Source organism: Tribolium castaneum, chromosome 1 (genome assembly GCF_031307605.1).
Source record: "Tribolium castaneum strain GA2 chromosome 1, icTriCast1.1, whole genome shotgun sequence".
Classification (NCBI taxonomy): domain Eukaryota; kingdom Metazoa; phylum Arthropoda; class Insecta; order Coleoptera; family Tenebrionidae; genus Tribolium; species Tribolium castaneum.
The window spans coordinates 14,131,642-14,151,211 of record NC_087394.1 but is presented as its reverse complement, the minus strand read 5'-3'; the positions used below and the strand labels follow the sequence as shown (position 1 = coordinate 14,151,211).

At 31.4% G+C, this 19,570-nt stretch overlaps 1 protein-coding gene across 5 annotated transcripts in view; it reads right to left on the bottom strand.

Annotated features, from left to right (window-relative positions):
* LOC654915 (protein amalgam) overlaps positions 1-19,570 on the bottom strand; it is an 89,854-nt gene that overhangs the window by 5,777 nt on the left and 64,507 nt on the right. For all 5 annotated transcript variants that reach the window (XM_008195135.3, XM_064359759.1, XM_008195140.3 and 2 more), the window contains exons 2-6: positions 13,767-13,985; positions 7,427-7,707; positions 4,078-4,291; positions 3,629-4,023; positions 163-334 (exon numbers count right to left, since the gene is read on the bottom strand). In XM_008195135.3, the coding sequence (XP_008193357.2) occupies positions 163-334; positions 3,629-4,023; positions 4,078-4,291; positions 7,427-7,707; positions 13,767-13,985 (1,281 nt within the window). The remainder of the gene's footprint in view (positions 1-162; positions 335-3,628; positions 4,024-4,077; positions 4,292-7,426; positions 7,708-13,766; positions 13,986-19,570) is intronic.

The following is a 19,570-nucleotide window of genomic DNA, read 5'->3' as shown; positions in this document are numbered from 1 at the left end:
GAACATATTCTATTATTACCATTTATTAAATAAACGGATGAGTAAAGCACATAAAATGTAATAAAATAACACAAAACGTATTGTGGTATTAGTATGATTCACTAAAATTATTTTGAGTGCAATCTAATGCTTCAAACGCACACTGCACACATCCAGACTTACCTTTCTGGAAGTCGACAACGTCGGAATACTCCGACCAACCGTAAGCATTTGCCGACCGCATCTTGGTCTCATAATCCCCAGGATCGAGATTTTTCTCGAAAGTATATTTCACGGAATAATGCTCATCGCCCATCGGAGCCACTTCTGGATAAATCCTCTTCCATTTTTGCTCCTAAAACTCACTGAATGACACAACGGCGTATGGAGTGTTATACTAAAAAATGAAAATTTTTATATGGATAGCCAACAACAAAATAGACGACCCATATTTTTTTATTTTAACCAAAGCTCAACCGTTTTGGAGAAAAATAATTGAAAAGGTGAAAATTGCTGGTCTGACGTCAGCAATGTTCCTTTTTGAATCAGCCACTCACAGAACTAGAGATAGCTTGAAAGACGTACGTCTTTTCTTAATTTCTGCCTCTGTTGTTTTGTATACGACTTCAGATGTGCTGCAGGAGCAGTTTTTTACCAAAACACAAACTCTTGCAAAATATTAGCACACAATACAGTCACAATCGATAACGCACGGTTTTGACATTTGTATTTGACGTTTACCAACCCAAACGTAGGTCGTAGTGCTAACTGTATGCAGCGAAAGACTGACGAATCATTAGTCGAGACATTGCTTACGTCACAGCGCGAATTTTCTATTCGGAAATAAAATTAACTAGACGCCCTCTGGTGACGACTTTTGAACCATGTCGAAAACAGTAACGAAATTTTCGTAATTCCACATTTAATTGACATCTAATAATTTGTTTTGCGTGTATAGTGTTAATTGCTTACATTAGAGAGAATCACTTTAAAAGTACGTGGTGGTAAATACTAGCTTTGACTTTGGTTCTGCTGTTTTTCGTGGTATAAAGTGTTTATTGTTGGAATTTGAAAGTGGATAAAAAGTCAAAAAGATTTAAATTTTCATTACAAAGTGTTATCAAACAGTTGTCTAGTTAAAGACTATAGTAATGGATCACAGCGAACACAAAGTTGGGCTCAAGAAACCAATAAATTAGTAAAGTTTGTGAATTTTAGGTTAGAATTTTTCCACTGATAAAATCATGAAATACTTCGATAAATCAACAAAACTACAATTAAGATTAACAACTGCTAATACATTTAAACGTAAATTATGCCAAAAGGTAGGCTTTTCAATGTCTTTGTAATAATTTTCCAATAAAGAAAGTGAACCAAAAAGTCATTCGTTATTCGTGTTGTCCTCGGCATCTCTAATTTGTCAACATTCGTTTCTTCCACCAAAGATACAATAGTCATTTCGCATTGGCAATGTAATAATTGTGAAGACTCAAAATTCGTACAACGCTCAAAATATCCGAATAAACATTTTCCCGCCATTTATGGTTACTGTTTTCGACCTAGCTCAGTGGCGCCCCCAACGGTAACGTTGCTTCCGAATTACAAGTGTGAGGAAATTTTATGGGCAAAGGTTAGTGCATGGGCGCATGACTTTTAAATCGAAATGTTGTGGAACAGCTTGCATTGTTGATATAAGTTAGGAAAGAGTATTAAAATCTGTTTAGACAAAGAATTTTTTGTTTCAACCCTCGCGAAGGAGCTGAAAAGACGTTTTAGCTAAAAATTTGCAAACACCTAAAATTGGACACATTTCGCGTTTACATACTCATATCTTCCTTCTGGATAAAGCTAGAAACTCCGTTTTTTGCAAAAAAACTTTCAATAAATGCAGATTTATACGTAGTTTAACAAGGTTGAGTTTTGATAAAGGGAAACCAAAAAAATTACATTTTCTTGTAGCGTGGCATAATTGTGTAGTGAAATTTTCGAGATGCGAGAAAGTTTTTTAATTTAAAAGATAGACTCCCACATAATCAAGACGAAATAAAGCTATTACTTGAAATAAATTTTTGGTGCAAGAAACATTTCGTTATCTGTAAGACTCACCAAGTTATTGCAATTTAAAATTACTGCAAAATGCGCCTGAGGTGAAACCGAACCGTATTTCCCTCTGAAGCGTGTTCATCGCCTTTGATAACATTTCGAGAGCTAAAAATCGTAATTCGTAAATAATTAAAATAATTAATGTCACTTATCTATTAATATTATACCTTTACTTTTAACTCTCTGTTAATTTTAATGATATCTAAAAAGTCAAAAGAACATTTTTATCTCATGTACTTATTTAAAAAGCATAAAAGTGACCCAGTAGAACTAAATTACGAAATTGTAATTCATTTCAAAGAATTCTTTGGTGTGACATTAATATTTTTTTAATTATTTACCACTTTTAGCCCTTGAAATGTTTTCAACCACACCACGTTTCAAAGGGAAATACGCTGCGATTTCACCTCGAGCCCATTTTGTAGATAACTAAATAATCCCTCTTTAAAGTCCTTTTTAAAAAATATACAAATCGTAACGTTTCTGACGAATCAACAATTGTAGTTACACGCTGGGGTACTTGGTTAGAAGCAAATGTCTAAAAATTTTAATCAATTAAAATCATTTGTTTATTGCTTTAAACGACGATGCAGAAAGCATTAAACAATGTAAAACTTTAGTTTTAACCACAAATTCAGTTTTTCAACTTAATTTTATTGAAAACAATTTTTCAAATATTCCAACTACGATCAAATTTCTAGAAACGTAAAATTTAAAATTATCCATTACAGTTGAGAAATTTGAGTCTACGTTGATAGAGTTAAAATCTGTAGAATGGTCATTACAAGATAAATTTAATGCAAAAATTGACGCAGTTGTTACTAGAAATCCCGATTTTCTAGTTTTAAAACAAATAGCCAATAATGTATCACCTTCGACATATTTTGCATTAGCACCAAACTTTTTATTTACTCCTGTAACCAGCTGTGATGTAGAAAGATCTTTTTCGAAATTCAAAGATATTTTAACCGCAAAACGGAATCAGTTTTCGAGAATTTAGAAAGAATCACAGTTATTCAAACGTATTTCTCAGAGAAAATGATTAAAATATTTTTATTTAGTTTTTAATTTTAATTTCCACTGAATTAAAACGCAACATTTTCAAAATGTAATAGTGACTTACGCTCCCCTGTATTAAACATCTTCATTGGTGTCCATGTAAGATTGAGGAAATGATGAAGTTATTTTTTAACGATTATGTCAAATTAGGTGCCTTGTCAGCCAATCAGAAGCTAATATTAGCGACTATTTTAACCAATCTTAACCAATTAAAATTGGTTCAGAAAATAATCTCAACAAATGTACCGCAGTCTTAATAAATTAGCGACTATTTTATTGCCACAATTTTTCTTGGGTACTCCATAATCATAATAAAACAATAATATAATTTCAATAATTTCCTCACACTGATTATTACTAAAAAAGTACCGATTTAAAATAACTCAGACCGCTTGTACTAGACATCATTTTGTGTCTACTTTCAGAATCTGCAATTTCCAAAAACTTTCACTTTTGAGTAAAACACTCCATTTCCACTAATACATACCCCTTTTTTCCTGTACACGAACTCATGGTCGGACAGATTAGATTTCGACTGCACCTCCCAGGTCAAAACAACTTCGTTGGCTTCCGTCCTCGACTTGGTAATGCGGACAATTGCCGGAGTTTTGACCAACTTGATATGTTTTTTCGTGTTTCCGAGATAATTGGTCGCTGAACAAGTGTAAACACCGAAATCAGAGTCGCGCAAGTCTTTCAAAACTAGGTTATATTCGTGGTCTTTGGAAACTATTTGGACTCGGGGGCTGCTAACGATATTCCCGTTGTCTTTGATCCAGACTACGGCAGCTTTGGGTTCCGAGTGGACCAGGCACTGTAATTCAGTCTCAGAGTTGTTTTCGGAACTTACGCTAATCCTCTCGACGGTTATGACCGGCTTGACTGGAAAACGCAAAATTAAGAAAAAGCTGTTCCGTCGAAATGTTGGTTTCTTACAATCGACTTTAATGTTTATGTGACTGAAGGCTGGCTCTCCGATTTTGTTATCAGCCAAGCATTTGTAAGTTCCAGCGTCGTGATGCTTGATGTTGTTGATCGTCAAGGTTTCACCTTCGATTTCGAACCTTTTGGAGCCTTTGTGCCACGAAATCACAGGTTTGGGGTGGCCGTGGGCTTTGCAAGTCAATTCCAAAGTGTCTCCGCTTTTGAACTGGAGCACAGAAGTCCGTATGAAACCAGTATTGTATTTAAAATATTAAGTAGTTTTCTTCAGCAAAAATTGGTACTTAAAACCAGTTTTTATAGAAGATTAAAAAATTGGAGTCCTACTTTAACACACCGAAATTTAAATTTTTAAAGTATTAAATATCTTCAAGATTTTTTTCCAACACCAACATTTTAGAAGAGATTATACAGCAGACATTTAATAAAAAGATGTAGAAAACAAAACTAACAGTTCTAACCCAAGGAATGTTAAGAAATACGACAATTTCTTGGAACTATCAAGAGTTGGTTGTAGCTTGTGATTCTAAAATTGTACAATGTGTTTCTAAATGACTGTCATTTAGTCTTCTGTGAATTTCCCATGTAAAATCAGAAATGCCGCTTTATAAAATGAATGACAGGCATTTAGACACCGAATTTACCATTCTTCAATTATTAAGTCTCTAAGTCGGAAACAAGCTTCGACAATAAAAGTGTTTTCTTGCACAGTGTACTAATTCAGTTGCATTAAAAAAAATAAAATGAATTAACAATTTGTAAATTTTACAACTGACAGTTTTGACATTTATTGACAGAGAATTCAGCTGAGCAGAGCGGCACAAATTTTTTTACATGTAAACCAATTTCAAAGTTAACTAGATGAGAATTAATTAAAAACACATTGTACTTTTAATCCAATGGATATGAAGCTACAATGCCAACAGCAACGTATGCTATAGAGAAAGGCATATTTTATGGATACCATACGAAGTAAGTGCAAATAAACCATAGAAACAATGTAAAATGTTAGTGTTTATTTATGTTTATGTTTATTATGTTTATTTATGTAATTATTTATTATTCGAGCGAAAAGTTTATGTCCAACCACTCTTGAAACTAACTGTACAGTCACGATCTAAAGAAATGACACCCCTAAAACCGCAGCCACAAATGATTTCGATATCTTACAGTTAATGAAAAACTAATATTTATAAAATGTGGTGAATGCTTCTACTTGTAATAGTAAAGGATAACCGTATATTATATTTGAGAAAGAAAAATAGAACTATAGTAAAAGCTTTTTTGGCCTCCAGTACTGTAAAACGTGAATGACAGTTGTCCATTCATGAAAGGTAACTTGACCTTTAAACACGATGCTGTAAACTGGTAGCAAACAATTAGGTAAAGTAACCACAAAACACTGGACAATTAGACATGTTTAAGATACAAACCGTGCTTACCATAATTAAGTTCGTATAACGAAATACTTGTTACCTATAATTATTTAATTCAATCGACCATGGTGTATATTTAATTAGTGAAAATATAAATCCCCGGAACAGCGCCACCTATACATACGTTTGGGAACCACAAATGTCATTGATTCTATGCATTGATTGTTTTATACGCATTGATTCAACCAAACCAATTCGAAATTTTACACAAGTATTAAAAGCTTGTCGGCCAAAAAGTTTTATACAAATCTCATGCGTTAAGTCATTTTACAGCGCTTCAACTAATACAATAAAATAATTCAAACAAAGTTGTCGCGCTGTAAAATGTGACTTACCGCATTCGAGTGTAAATAGCTATTGCTACATTTTTGCACTACCCCACGTATACATTTGACTAGCTCGATATTTGGTAGTAACTGGAAAGTTTGTAAGCTAACCGTGCTGTTGAAATTCAGCCCGGTTGGTAGAGGTGTCATACTTTTTTATCGTGACTGTACTCTGTATTATGGCATTTGGTGTTATGCACTCATTAAAATTTGAATTCATTAGCCGTTAAAATAACACGATGTGTTGTACGTGTTGAAAAATGACTGGTAACTAAAGACAATTTTAAAAAATTTAAAAAGCACCAACTTTATATAAATAAATGACTATTTATGGTTCAGTGAAAATTGATTATAATAAAAATCGATCATCATAAGAGATTACATTTTTACGCTAAATAATAATAACGTCAGGCTTGTTTTATTACAAATTCAAACACTAGTGAAATTTTTGTGTGAGCTTTGTATTTTACAAAAATTCTTACAAGTCCAATTTCATGATGTCACGCTTATAAAAAACAATTATAAGTATTTTGACTTCTACACTTAGGTAACACCAAACTTTATCTTGCAGAAATGATAATATTGTTATGCAAATTTATAAAGTTTTACATTTCCAACTTGTTGGAAATTAAAAAAAATACACAAAATCATGTTTCTTCTTTCTTTTCCCTGATGAAATTATTTTTAAACCAATTTCACATCATTGAAGGAATGTAGGGAGCGAGGTAGGGAGCTATAGCAGTCATTACAGTAGACAATTTTTGCATATAAGCCCTAAGTCGAATTGAGCCCTTAGAGCCATTTGTGACCAAAAACCTAATGCGATTTTGTTTTCCTTTGGAGACGAAGGGCAAAAGCAATAACTTCATTCTAAAAATTTGTAACACTTGCGGATCTTGCTACGGAAAATAAACGTTCTCATCACTCTTTCTAAAAGTTTCTGATTATACGACCGGTCATTTTCGACAATAAATTTATATGCAAATTATTTTTATGACAAACTCTCTCATAGCAACATGTCTGGCTACATTTTTTTTGTATCAATATCGTCGTAAGAATCGTAAGTTCAACGACAAATTTTATACAACACTGTGATTACATCACAATAGCATAGCTACATTGGTTAATTTTGCAAATTATGTTTTGATTTAATTGATAGCAGTTTTTAGATAGCAATTTCGTGGTGATTGTTAGTTAAATTTTATAATTCTAGCGTATTAGTTGAATCAGCAAAAAAACAAAATTGAGAAAAATTATTCGGTACAAAAAATATTGTATTTAACTTAATTGGAAAGCAATTTCCCACATTCGTAATTCATGCAGGACTTCCACCGCTGCAAAAAAATGCTCATTTACCTTAGGTAAATTGTGAATATCTAATGCCTCAACAACAGTTGGAGTCAACTACTTGGTACTTCTAATCTCACACAATGCAAAAATTAATTAAATACTGATCATTCATCATTTTACTTATACCGAAGAGAATCGAACCCATTACTGAATATTACTGTACCCTGTCTTAGATACGATTTATTAGTTTTTCCTGTTTTTCAACTTTTAATGACTTCTTCTGATACTTACACTAGTTCTGTTATTTTTGGTCATAAGAAAATCGATAGTGGGTTGAACGGTCACTGTAACTTTGTGGTAGATTTTGGGGCTGTTGTTGGCCGTGTCCATGGCGGCACATTCGTAAACACCCTCGTCTTGGGGGTGGATGTTTGATATTTCAAGCGAACCGTCTTCGAGGAGTTTCATGTTGGGCGAAGGTGCGACTGTCATTCCAGATTGAAACAGGATGGGTCCCTTCTTTTCCGAATTTTGGTCGGTTACTCTCTTCTTTCGCCAAATTCGGACGAAATCTAAAATGGAATTTTTGATTTGTAATAAATTGTAGGAAGTGCACTGATTAATAATGTAACTAGTATTCATATTCTTCTTCCAGGAGTTAAGCAATATCCTGTGACATCATCCTATCAGAAGCTTTAAATAGAGGCAAACAGGAAAAACCGTTACGAATACCAATGAGGATTATAATTACCTACGTTCAATTAAAGTAATTATTTTACAAGAAATATGGTGCCATTTTGTATTGGGATTTAAGGACATACAGCCTGTCTCACCCACCTAAGACTTTCCAGCTTAAATCTCAGTTATTTGTCAACGAATTCTTATGAAAACAAAATTGAAAATGAAAAAAATTATGAAAACAAAAACAAAAATGACATCAAGTTAAAAAATGCAATTTTAAAAAGGTTTCTCTTATTTAAAATTAAGTCAAATTATGATTGGATTATTAAACCCTAAAAAATAGATGACCACACAAAAAATTAATCAAATCTCTCCGCTGATATAGAGAAAAAATTGATTTTGTCGACAAAAACGTGATCCAAATTTTGAAAGTATTTGAGCAGTCACCTGAAACTGTTGGTGAAGCATTGCTAAGCAGTATTTTGTGAACCACTGAAAAAACTGTCAAAAGTATGCGCGCTGTTAGAAAAGTAAAATTATATTAATTTAAATTACTTTAAACAAGTAATTTAAACAATGGCAGAAATTTCTGTGTTGAAAAACAAAACAACAATATTCGCCTATGGAAAGTGTCGTTGGATTTATTGTGAAATGTTATTCAAATGAAGCCTTCATAAAATTTAAGTGTTTTAGTCCTTTTTGAAAGAATTGTTTTTAACTTTGTAAAGGCGAGAGATAAATGTGAAATGTCAGGTAATTTTTTACAAGAAACCTAAATCTGTCATTGCCTCTTCCAAAGCGTTCTTGATGTCAAAGTTATAACTTATAACACTCAAGTTTTAGTTTTTTATGGACGCCATATACGATTTTTGTATTTTTAAAAAGTCTTTTTGTTCCTGATTACAATAATGTATCACATGATATGATCTAATATTACATACTGTAATAAAAATAAAAAAATCTGTTGTTATTGTTTTATATTGGAACTAAATTTATTGATAAAGATTTATAATTTCATTTATAAAATCTATGAATCAATGATGTTATGTTTGATTTTGTGAATCACATTAGTATGTGTGTAACTATATAAAATATAGTAAACAAGTATTGACTTTACATTGATTTGCATCTTTCAGCGGAACAAAGCCGTAATTTGGTGAGTGTGGTTCTCACAGAGTATTTGTAGTCAATATTAGTAATGTAGTTAAAATTAGAATGTGTAATATGCCATGTATCATGAACTCCGATCACGTGTTGTCATAAACCAGGATTAGGGATGGTTACGTCCAACCCCTATTGCACAATCTGGTAGAGTTGAGTTATCATTAGGCCAGGGTCAGATTGGTGGATTCCAATCTATTGCACGATCTGGTTGTAATGTTATGAGTTGTGTTCCGGATGGAGTCAGGGTAGTGACTGCCATCCGAAGACCAGGATTAGGGAGACTGTAAAGTTGACCTATTGCACAATCTGGTGGAGGTTATCCAATACTAATCAAGGGATGGTGGATTCCACCCTAGTACACGATTGAGTATTGAAGGAGCTGCAAGATCAGGTCAGCAGGGAGGCTAACCAAGTGGGGTTTAGCGGGCTGACCATTGCACGATTTGTACAGTTCAGTGTGAGAGATCTGGTTATACATGGTTCCTAAGAGTTATTCTTGAGTTAATGTTAATTTACCTTTAATGTTAAGTCTTGTAGTTGTTGACATAAATACTCAACAACCCTTTTTACTTCATTACAGAATGAAGTCTGAGCTGGTTGGTCTATCCGCTGGAACGGCCTGACGAAAGAACTTCCTGACTTGTGATTTCAATTATTATTGAAATGTAATTAACGCCCCAAATAAAAATATCTATATTACAATACTGAATAAAATTAAGAAAAAAGCGCTTTTGCAAAGTGTGCTTTGGAAAAAATGTCAAAAATTTTATTTAACGAACTAATTATGACATTTCTATTAATATGCAAGTAACATTTGTATAACTGTCGTGTTTTGTTTTGCGAAAAATAAATTTCTAGTTTATTGTCTTGTTTAGTTTTTGAGTTAGTAAGATTGACGGAAATGTGAACGTTCCAGATTTAAATTAAATTAAACTTCCAAAATCTAGTTTGCTTGATCACATAATTTTTGCCGTTTTTTCCAGAGCACTCTTCGAAAAATGCTTTTTTCCCCATTTTGATCAGCATGTAAGATTCGACCTTATCATGTGATACATTGTTGTAATCAGGAATAAAGACACTTTTCAAAAATACAAAAAGCGAATACGGCGTCCGTAAGAAAAACCGAAGTTGAGTGTTGTAACTCTGACATCAAGAACGCCTTGGAAAATACAATGACAGATTTAGATTCCTTGTAAATAAAGTGCCTAAAAAAACGTCCTAGTTAAAAACGTCTAGTTCTTTTGGTTTTCGCTTGAAAAACTAAAAACAAAAATTAAAAATTTACGTTTCAATAATTCAAAAATCAAAAATGATACATCGAGTTTTACTTGAGATAATTGTTCAGCATAATACAGCTCAACTGCCCTAAATTAACCGACCTCGTATCCCTTATAATAACTGAGATCCCCATGGTGGAGCACGAAAAATGGACAGCCTGTATAATTCTTAAATATAACATTTTACAAAAGCATGTAAAAATTACGTTTTTAAGACTTAAGTTGTTGCATTAACCGGATTTTAGGTGAAATATCAGGCTCGAAAGTTTTAGGTGAGACACCCTGTACACTGTATAAGAGAAAAAGTAGTAGTATATTTTCTAAACTTGAAATAAATTTTCTATTATTATTTATTACCAAAATTTAAGTTATAACAATTTAGATTTAGATTCCTTGTAAAAAAGTGGCTGAAGGACGTCCTAGTTAAAAACGTCTAGTTCTTTTGGTTTTCGCTTGAAAAAACAAAAACGAAAATTAAAAATTTACGTTTTTTTTTTTCAATAATTCGGAAATCAAGAATGATACATGGAGTTTTATTTGAGATAATTGTTCAGCATAAAAAAGCTTAACTTTGCCCTAAATTAACCGACCTCGTTCCCTTATAATAACTGAGATCCCATGGTGGAGCACGAAAAATGGACACCTGTGTAATTCTTAAATAATTTAACATTTTACAAAGGCATGTAAAAATTACGTTTTTAAGACTTAAGTTGTTGCATTAACCGGATTTTAATTGAGATATCAGACTCGAAAGTCTTAGGTGAGACACCCTGTACACTGTGTAAAAAAAAGTAGCAGTATATTTTCTAAACTTGAAATAAATTTTCTATTATTATTTATTACCAAAATTTAAGTTATAACAATTTAGATTTAGATTCCTTGTAAAAAAGTGCCTAAAAAAGGTCTAGTTAAAAACGTCTAGTTCTTTTGGTTTTCGCTTGAAAAAATAAAAACGAAAATTGAAAATTTACGTTTTTTTTTTCAATAATTCAAAAATCAAGAATGATACATCGAGTTTTACTTGAGATAATTATTGTTCAGCATAAAAAAGCTCAACTTTGCCCTAAATTAACCGACCTCGTTCCCTTATAATAACTGAGATCCCCATGGTGGAGCACGAAAAATGGACACCCTGTGTAATTCTTAAATAATTTAACATTTTACAAAGGCATGTAAAAATTACGTTTTTAAGACTTAAGTTGTTGCATTAACCTGATTTTAACTGAGATATCAGGCACGAAAGTTTTAGGTGAGACACCCTGTACACTGTATAAAACAAAAAGTAGCAGTATATTTTCTAAACTTGAAGTAAATTTTCTATTATTATATATTACCAAAATTTAAGTTACAACAATTTAGATTTAGATTCCTTGTAAAAAAGTGCCTGAAGAACGTCTAGTTCTGTTGGTTTTCGCTTGAAAAATAAAAACGAAAAATAAAAATTTACGTTTTTTTTTAATAATTCAAAAATCAAGAGTGCTACATCGAGTTTTATTTGAGATATCTGTTCAGCATAATAAAGTTCAACTTTGCCCTAAATTAACCGACCTCGTATCCCTTATAATAACTGAGATCCCCATGGTGGATAATGAAAAATGGACACTTTGTATAATTCTTAAATAATTTAACATTTTACAAAGGCATGTAAAAATTACGTTTTTAAGACTTAAGTTGTTGCATTAACCGGATTTTAACTGATATATCAGGCACGAAAGTTTTAGGTGAGACACCCTGTACACTGTATAAAAGAAAAAGTAGCAGTATATTTTCTAAACTTGAAGTAAATTTTCTATTATTATATATTACCAAAATTTAAGTTACAACAATTTAGATTTAGATTCCTTGTAAAAAAGTGCCTGAAGAACGTCTAGTTAAAAACGTCTAGTTCTTTTGGTTTTCGCTTGAAAAATAAAAACGAAAAATAAAAATTTACGTTTTTTTTTAATAATTCAAAAATCAAGAGTGCTACATCGAGTTTTATTTGAGATATCTGTTCAGCATAATAAAGTTCAACTTTGCCCTAAATTAACCGACCTCGTATCCCTTATAATAACTGAGATCCCCATGGTGGATAATGAAAAATGGACACTTTGTATAATTCTTAAATAATTTAACATTTTACAAAGGCATGTAAAAATTACGTTTTTAAGACTTAAGTTGTTGCATTAACCGGATTTTAACTGATATATCAAGCTCGAAAGTTTTAGGTGATACACCCTGTACACTGTATAAAAGAAAAAGTAGCAGTATATTTTCTAAACTTGAAGTAAATTTTCTATTATTATTTATTACCAAAATTTAAGTTATAACAATTTAGATTTAGATTCCTTGTAAAAAAGTGCCTGAAGGACGTCTAGTTAACGTCTACTTCTTTTGGTTTTCGCTTGAAAAAATAAAAACGAAAATTAAAAATTTACGTTTCAATAATTCAAAAATCAAAAATGATACATCGAGTTTTACTTGAGATAATTGTTCAGCATAATAAAGCTCAACTGCCCTAAATTAACCGACCTCGTATCCCTTATAATAACTGAGATCCCCATGGTGGAGCACGAAAAACGGACACCCTGTATAATTCTTAAATAATTTAACATTTTACAAAGGCATGTAAAAATTACGTTTTTAAGACTTAAGTTGTTGCATTAACCGGATTTTAGTTGAAATATCAGGCTCGAAAGTTTTAGGTGAGACACCCTGTACACTGTATAAAAGAAAAAGTTGGCAGTATACTTTCTAAACTTGAAATAAATTTTCTATTATTATTTATTACCAAAATTTAAGTTAAAATTATAAAAATAAAAAAGAGAAAAGATAATATTTGTCGTGTTTCTCCTCTTTGGGTTTAGGTAATTCGTTGTGACACCTAAGTGTCAAAGCTTGTTTGCAGAATAGTCTGTAATTATAAGATGCGAGACTGCAATTGATATCATGCTAATTAGATACTGGTTAATGACATGATCAACGAGGTAATTATGTACGGCTTTTCTAAACATATCTACAACCTACTTTAAGAGACTTGATTACATTGTAAAGTTCCTTTTGCTTTTGCTCCTAGAAACAAGGAAAATTCTCTAAGGGACTGTTAATAAAAAAACTTTGAGAGAAAAGTTCCTCGTGATGAGAAAAATAAAACGCCAATCAAGTGTAATCGAATCGACCATCGACACTGATTACCTTGAATGAGTGTAGTGTAACAAGTTCTCTCAACTGTCTAGGTCACTGTCTGGCTGCAGATGAAGTTCAATTTTATAGAATCATTGGAAAGTCACAAAAATAAAACTCGTGTATTTTAATTACAAATATGTTTCAAAACAAGTTATTGTTTTGTGAATTAATTTAAAAAATAAAACCTTGAAATCCAAAACATTATTATAATTATTTTAGGCAAACCCTTAGGCAAATTCCATGTGTTTGTCATTTAATATCAACAAAGTCGTTTTCCTGTTAACATAAGGAATGTAATATTTATCTAAAAACAATTATAATAATTATTTGTAATTTGCACTTACTTTTTCCAACAATGGTACACGGTAAGACAATCGTGGCACTCAAATTAGCCGTAAACTCTTGCCCCAAGGTGGTTATTACTAGTGGCTTATTGTTTTCTTCATTAACATCGTCTTTCTCTTCTTCTTCGTACTCTGCCGGTTGCTCATTTTCGTCCTCGTAGTTGTCGTTCTGGAGGTAATCGTAGGAGTCCTGAGTAGAATCTGTAGGTTTGCCGTGTACTGGAAAGAAAATTACAATCTTCATATAAAAGAGGACACAAAAATTTCACTTCTTATTAAAATAAGTAAAGGGAAAAATCGTAGCAGATTCGTGCCATTTATTTAGCCTTAAGATAGATTATTACACACAAAGCTTTTACTATTTGTTGGGAACGATACGAAAATGGCAATGTGCCAAAGAATCTCTATTTAAAATTACACTTGCACACCTATGTTTGTTTTTAACTTATGCAATTCCAGCAACATAAATGAAATGCATATTTATTATGCAATAGTAATGTGTGAATTATGTATTATTAAAAGTTGGTGTCCATGCATGAAATTAGGAACTGTTAATTTATGTATTTACTTCATTACAATAATTTCAATAATTTAAATATAAGTTACCTTGACACTTTAAAACACAAAGTCTGAGTAAACACTTCTTTTACTTAATTTTATATTGCAGTTGCTTTCAAATTCATTTCTTAAACTTCCAGTAACTTATTGGATTAGTGAAAATAAGCTTGTTGAAAAAATCGAAATACCTATTGCACTAGAAACGTCGTTAATATCTAGTTGTATTTTAGGAATCATTTGAAAAAACTGAAACTATAGGCCGTATGAAAAACTTAAATAATACTAGCAATAGTAAAAGATATACGTACGTATATTTTATCAGAAAAAAAATCTTTAGTTAGTTTCATTTCCTGTTTTCTAATACACGTAAAGAAACCTTAACATTGAGAAGAAATTTTAAAGTTTAAATCGGTATTTTGATAAAAACAACTAAAGATATCGCAAAACAGAAACACATTTGCTATTCGAATGTTTGTTCGAAGTTTTGTTTGAGTTTCTTGTACAAGTTTTTAGAATTTTCCAAATATTTTAAACTTTTTTCTAATGTCATGAACATTTTTCACATACTTGTTCTGCTTTGTCTGAGGTCAAGTTATTCCACAGTTAAGTTCCAAGAAACCTCTACGCATATTTTGTAGTAATCTGTTTTTTCATCAGTCCCAAAAAGTGGTTGAAATCGCGACAGTAGATAAAAAACAAAAAAATAAACAAAAACAAATACACAAGAAGTTGGAATACAGGTTTTTGTACTATTTTTTCTAACAAGCACCATTTAAGTTTTATTTTTATTAACTTCGTTGTTTCATTTTTATACAGGGTGAAAAAACTAAAGAAAACTACCCAATTTTTCAAAATTTGTAATCGGGTTCGTATTGGAATATGTATTGTTGGTGGCATTTTACAGGCCCAGGCCTCGTAAAATTATGTAAAACACCTGTATATTTAGTGCTTCATGAATGCTCAATTGCTAAGGCAACGTCTTTTTTTTTCTTTTTAAAAACTTTTGACTTTATGTGACAAACTATCTTGAAATAAAAAAGTTACTGGCTCAAAAAACTGTTCCACTCAGAAATTGGCCAAATTCAAGAAAATATACAGGGTTAGTCTTATTTATAGGGAATGATATCATTTTCCAAATACCCTTCTAGTAATAGTGAGAAAGTGATATAAACGTTTTTTTTGTATTTCGCATAAAAAATGCAATTTTGTCAATGAACACAGTTAGACAAAATAAAATTTTGTTTCATTGACAGCAGTAACTTTTTGTTCATGATGAGATGGATTGGTAATGAATTTCTGTATGTCTGTGTATTATATCAATTCATATTCAATGTCGTACCACAGAAATGCCACAGAACACTGCACGTATCTATTAATTATTAATTAACTATTAATACATTTTCAATAAACTGTCATTTCTCATACGTCATGATTAAAAATCCAAAATCTCACAAGTTACTAGATCTTTATTTAATTTAAATGATTTAAACAAAGAAATTGAATAAATAAAAGCGAAGTAGAAAAAATTGCATATTACACTCGTTATACAAGACATCTTGTCGAACTCGTTCCTTTGGAGCACTTCTCGATTCGTTCGTCGTGCTCCAAACCCTCTCGTTCGACAATAGATTGTCGTGTACAACTCGTATAATAATATACTATTTTTTAATTTAAAGTAATAAATACTTGTTACTATTTTGAATAAGCTCGGTAAACTGGTATACATCTACTTCTTTAATTTAACATATTATAGTGACAAGGAAAAATATTATGGTCTCGATTATTACAAATGAGTTAAATGCAAAATAACAAAAAGGAAACCATTTTTCTTTACAGAGATACAAACCTGTAAAATTAGAAAACATTAAAACAGAATATTATGAAAAATATCATTTTTTTAAAGAACTAAAAACACTGTTTTAATTTCAAATTAAAGATTTATCTAAAGCAAAAAATTCGGTTTCAGTTATTTTGCATTTTGCTGTTTATCGACCAATACGATTTTTTTATTGCCATTATGTCAAATTGTGGAGTTAGAAATGCACCGAGTATACCGAGCATATTCAAAATAATAACTAAATCTAAAAGTTTAGTAAAGTAAAATTACACAATGAACCGTACGAATTAAGTTAAGTACATGCTTCTACTAGCAATATTAGTAAAACATAGACGTAATTTACGTTTTTTCAGAAAGACACAAATAAAACTATGTACAGTAAAAAGCTGGTAAAAGCGCTCAATATCCCAGTAACTTTTACTATTTTTTGTCATTATTCGTAATTATTATTTGACAAAAGCTATATCATTCCCCAAGATTATGTGTATAGGTTAAGACTCACCCCTGACACATAAATTTAAATAAAAAAAATAAATACATAGAAAATATCAAATTATTTGTTATTTTATTTTAATTTTTTTATTTCTTTTTAATAACTTGGGCATAATTCGACGAAATCTCTTAAAATAAGTTAGTTTTTGGCTAAGGAAAAAACTTTAGTTATTAATAATACGAATGCGAAAACACAAGCTTAAAGTTCGAGGGCTGTCGCTATGCAACGAGCGTTTGCGAGTTGCATACCTAGACACCCGAGAACTTGAACCGTTTTCGCATAAGTGTTATTCATTTTTTTTTGTTGGAACATTTTAATTTTAAACACGTTGCTATGGGAAGCGTGTTTTAAAATAGAGAAAACATTAATTTAAAGCACGTTGCTATCGGAAACGTGTATTAAAATAGTGTTTATAATCTAGGATTCATATACAGCGTGCTCAAAAACTGGCGCACCAACTCAATGTGTGTGGTAGAGAACTGGTCACATATAAAGGTAAAAATAGTAAAAAAATCCTTTGTATTAAAGTTATTGATAAATAACGGATTTTCAATAAATGATATGTGGCAACGTTGTCTAACAGTCATGATCGCAATAGAATTTGAGCAACAATAAAAATAAATTATTTTTGAAACGGTTTCCTAGGAAATAATTCCCAGTGTTGGCACATCTACACATTGTGATTTTTTGGATAAGTTTTAATTTTTTTTAATTAAAAAAACTGCTAAAATCTGTTAGTAAATTTAAAAATAATTATTCATCGTTTTGTTACGGAACGATTACCGGGTGTGAAACATAATAACATAAAAAAATAATAAAAACTAAAGAAGTTAACACAATAAGTTTGTAGCTCCAGATTTTTTAAAATATGACTTTAGGAATTTTTTCAACATTTTTCCCGTAATCTGCACTTGCTTCTCAATAACGTACCACTGAGTTGGTGCGCCAGTTTTTGAGCACACTGTGTTAAAAAGAAAAGTGAAAAATGTTACAAACTTAAAACATATTAAAAACTGGTTGAAAAGGCATAATTCAGAAATAGTATTTTGATGACAGATCTCCCAAAAGAAGTAAATTTCTTGTTTAAAAATAACCCAACCGCTCAAACTTGGCTGGAATAACAAAATTTGCCCATAAAAATAGCCTTGCTCCGAATTCAATAAAACTGTATAAATAATCAAAATACAAAGATTCGATAAAAGGAAGAAAATAATACAAAGCAATCCTACTCGTGGCATCGAACTAGGGTGTATTCAGAGTAAGTTAATCCTTTTTTCTGAATTCTGAAACCTCGTTTGATTTACAGATCGTAAAACATGTTCCAGCCCAAAAAATAAAACACGTTCCTAACTTGGTAGCAGCTACGAGTGATAATTAAAACCACCTGATACGTACCGACAAGACGATTTGAAAAAAATTAAAATAAAGCAGGATTAATGTCATGGTTCCAGTGATTTATTTTCGAAAAAAAGTACCACAACAATACAAGAATCTCCTGGTTTGAAGTGCACACATCAATTTGCATTTACAAGATTCAGTTTTGTTTTATCGGAGGTGTGGTCGATCAATCAAAGCACGCGCCCAACCGGACGTGGCCAAATTACGGGATTCTAACCCTTTCACAAACGGAAGTGGCGGTGTCAACGAACAGAACTACTCGGAACCAATCATTTTACGTCTAAATTTGAAAAAATTCGCTTTGTTCTTATTCAATGGATTCGAATCAGAGCTTTAAATACCGCTGACCTGGTTGATACGTTCAATTAATTTATAATAAGAGAGCTTTCAGCATGTCATTAATGTCCCCTTCATGTCCGCGGTCAATTCTTTTGTTCCCAAATAATAACTAAAAAAAATAAAAAAGATGAGCAATTTTGTTAAGAGGTGATAAAAATGACCGCCACTTAAATCACACCCACCCTAAAATAAAGCTATAATTCGAGGTAATTTACAGCCCAACGCTTGTGTTAAAATAAGTAATTACGAAATTTCTCCACTGTCTTGTACAAATCTAAAACCGGCGCTGATTTAGTGAAATATTGTTAGCATTGCAATGGAATGATTAATCGATTTAATCTCTATGTATACCAGCATGAACTAACGAGTTTAAATGGATTAAAAGTTCTTCCACGCCCAACAAAAATACAACAAGTTAGATCAATAATCAAATTTATTTATGTTTCGTTAAGGCGTGCCTAATGAAGTGTTTCTACAATATCGCGAAGGTTGTGAACCGATTTACTAAATCATACACTGATTTAATTCGCCATTTGTTTGCCGATGAAAAATCAACAAACATTTCAGTGCTAATGAATTATGCATTTAAAAAAAGCGATTAGTTAAATAAGAATAATAATTTCCGCTTCAACAATGCTACATGAAAGAGGTCCGCTTTTATTGCCACAACGCGAATGCAATAATAACAAATTAGCAACGTACAGGTGAGGAATAAGAGTTACATTAATTGCATTAACTGAATGCAATGCAAGAAAAATTAATTTTGTAACTCATTGCTAATATTTTGCTCTATTTTCATGCTTTTTTAGTCTAAAAACAATTATCCACGTTACCTTTGCAAATGTATTGTGGGTTGCATTTTCAATCCCGTCGGGGTCTTTACTATTGTAAAACACCTTGTGTAATGCAACAGTTTTTATTAATTTCACATGCCCCTTTAGTAACCATTACTTTCTCTATTAAATATGATAAAACGTGAAATGAGTAATTTTCAGTTCAATGTTAATTGACATTTTCTTAATGGTCTATTCAATAAAACTGTGAAATTAAATGACCCAATTATGTATGAAGTTATTTCAAGAGTTATAATTGCTATTTTAGCTGAATGATTACAACATTTAATGTGACTTGTTTTATTGCATACTTTACCAAAAAGGCTTGTTTCTTGAACTCTGATGT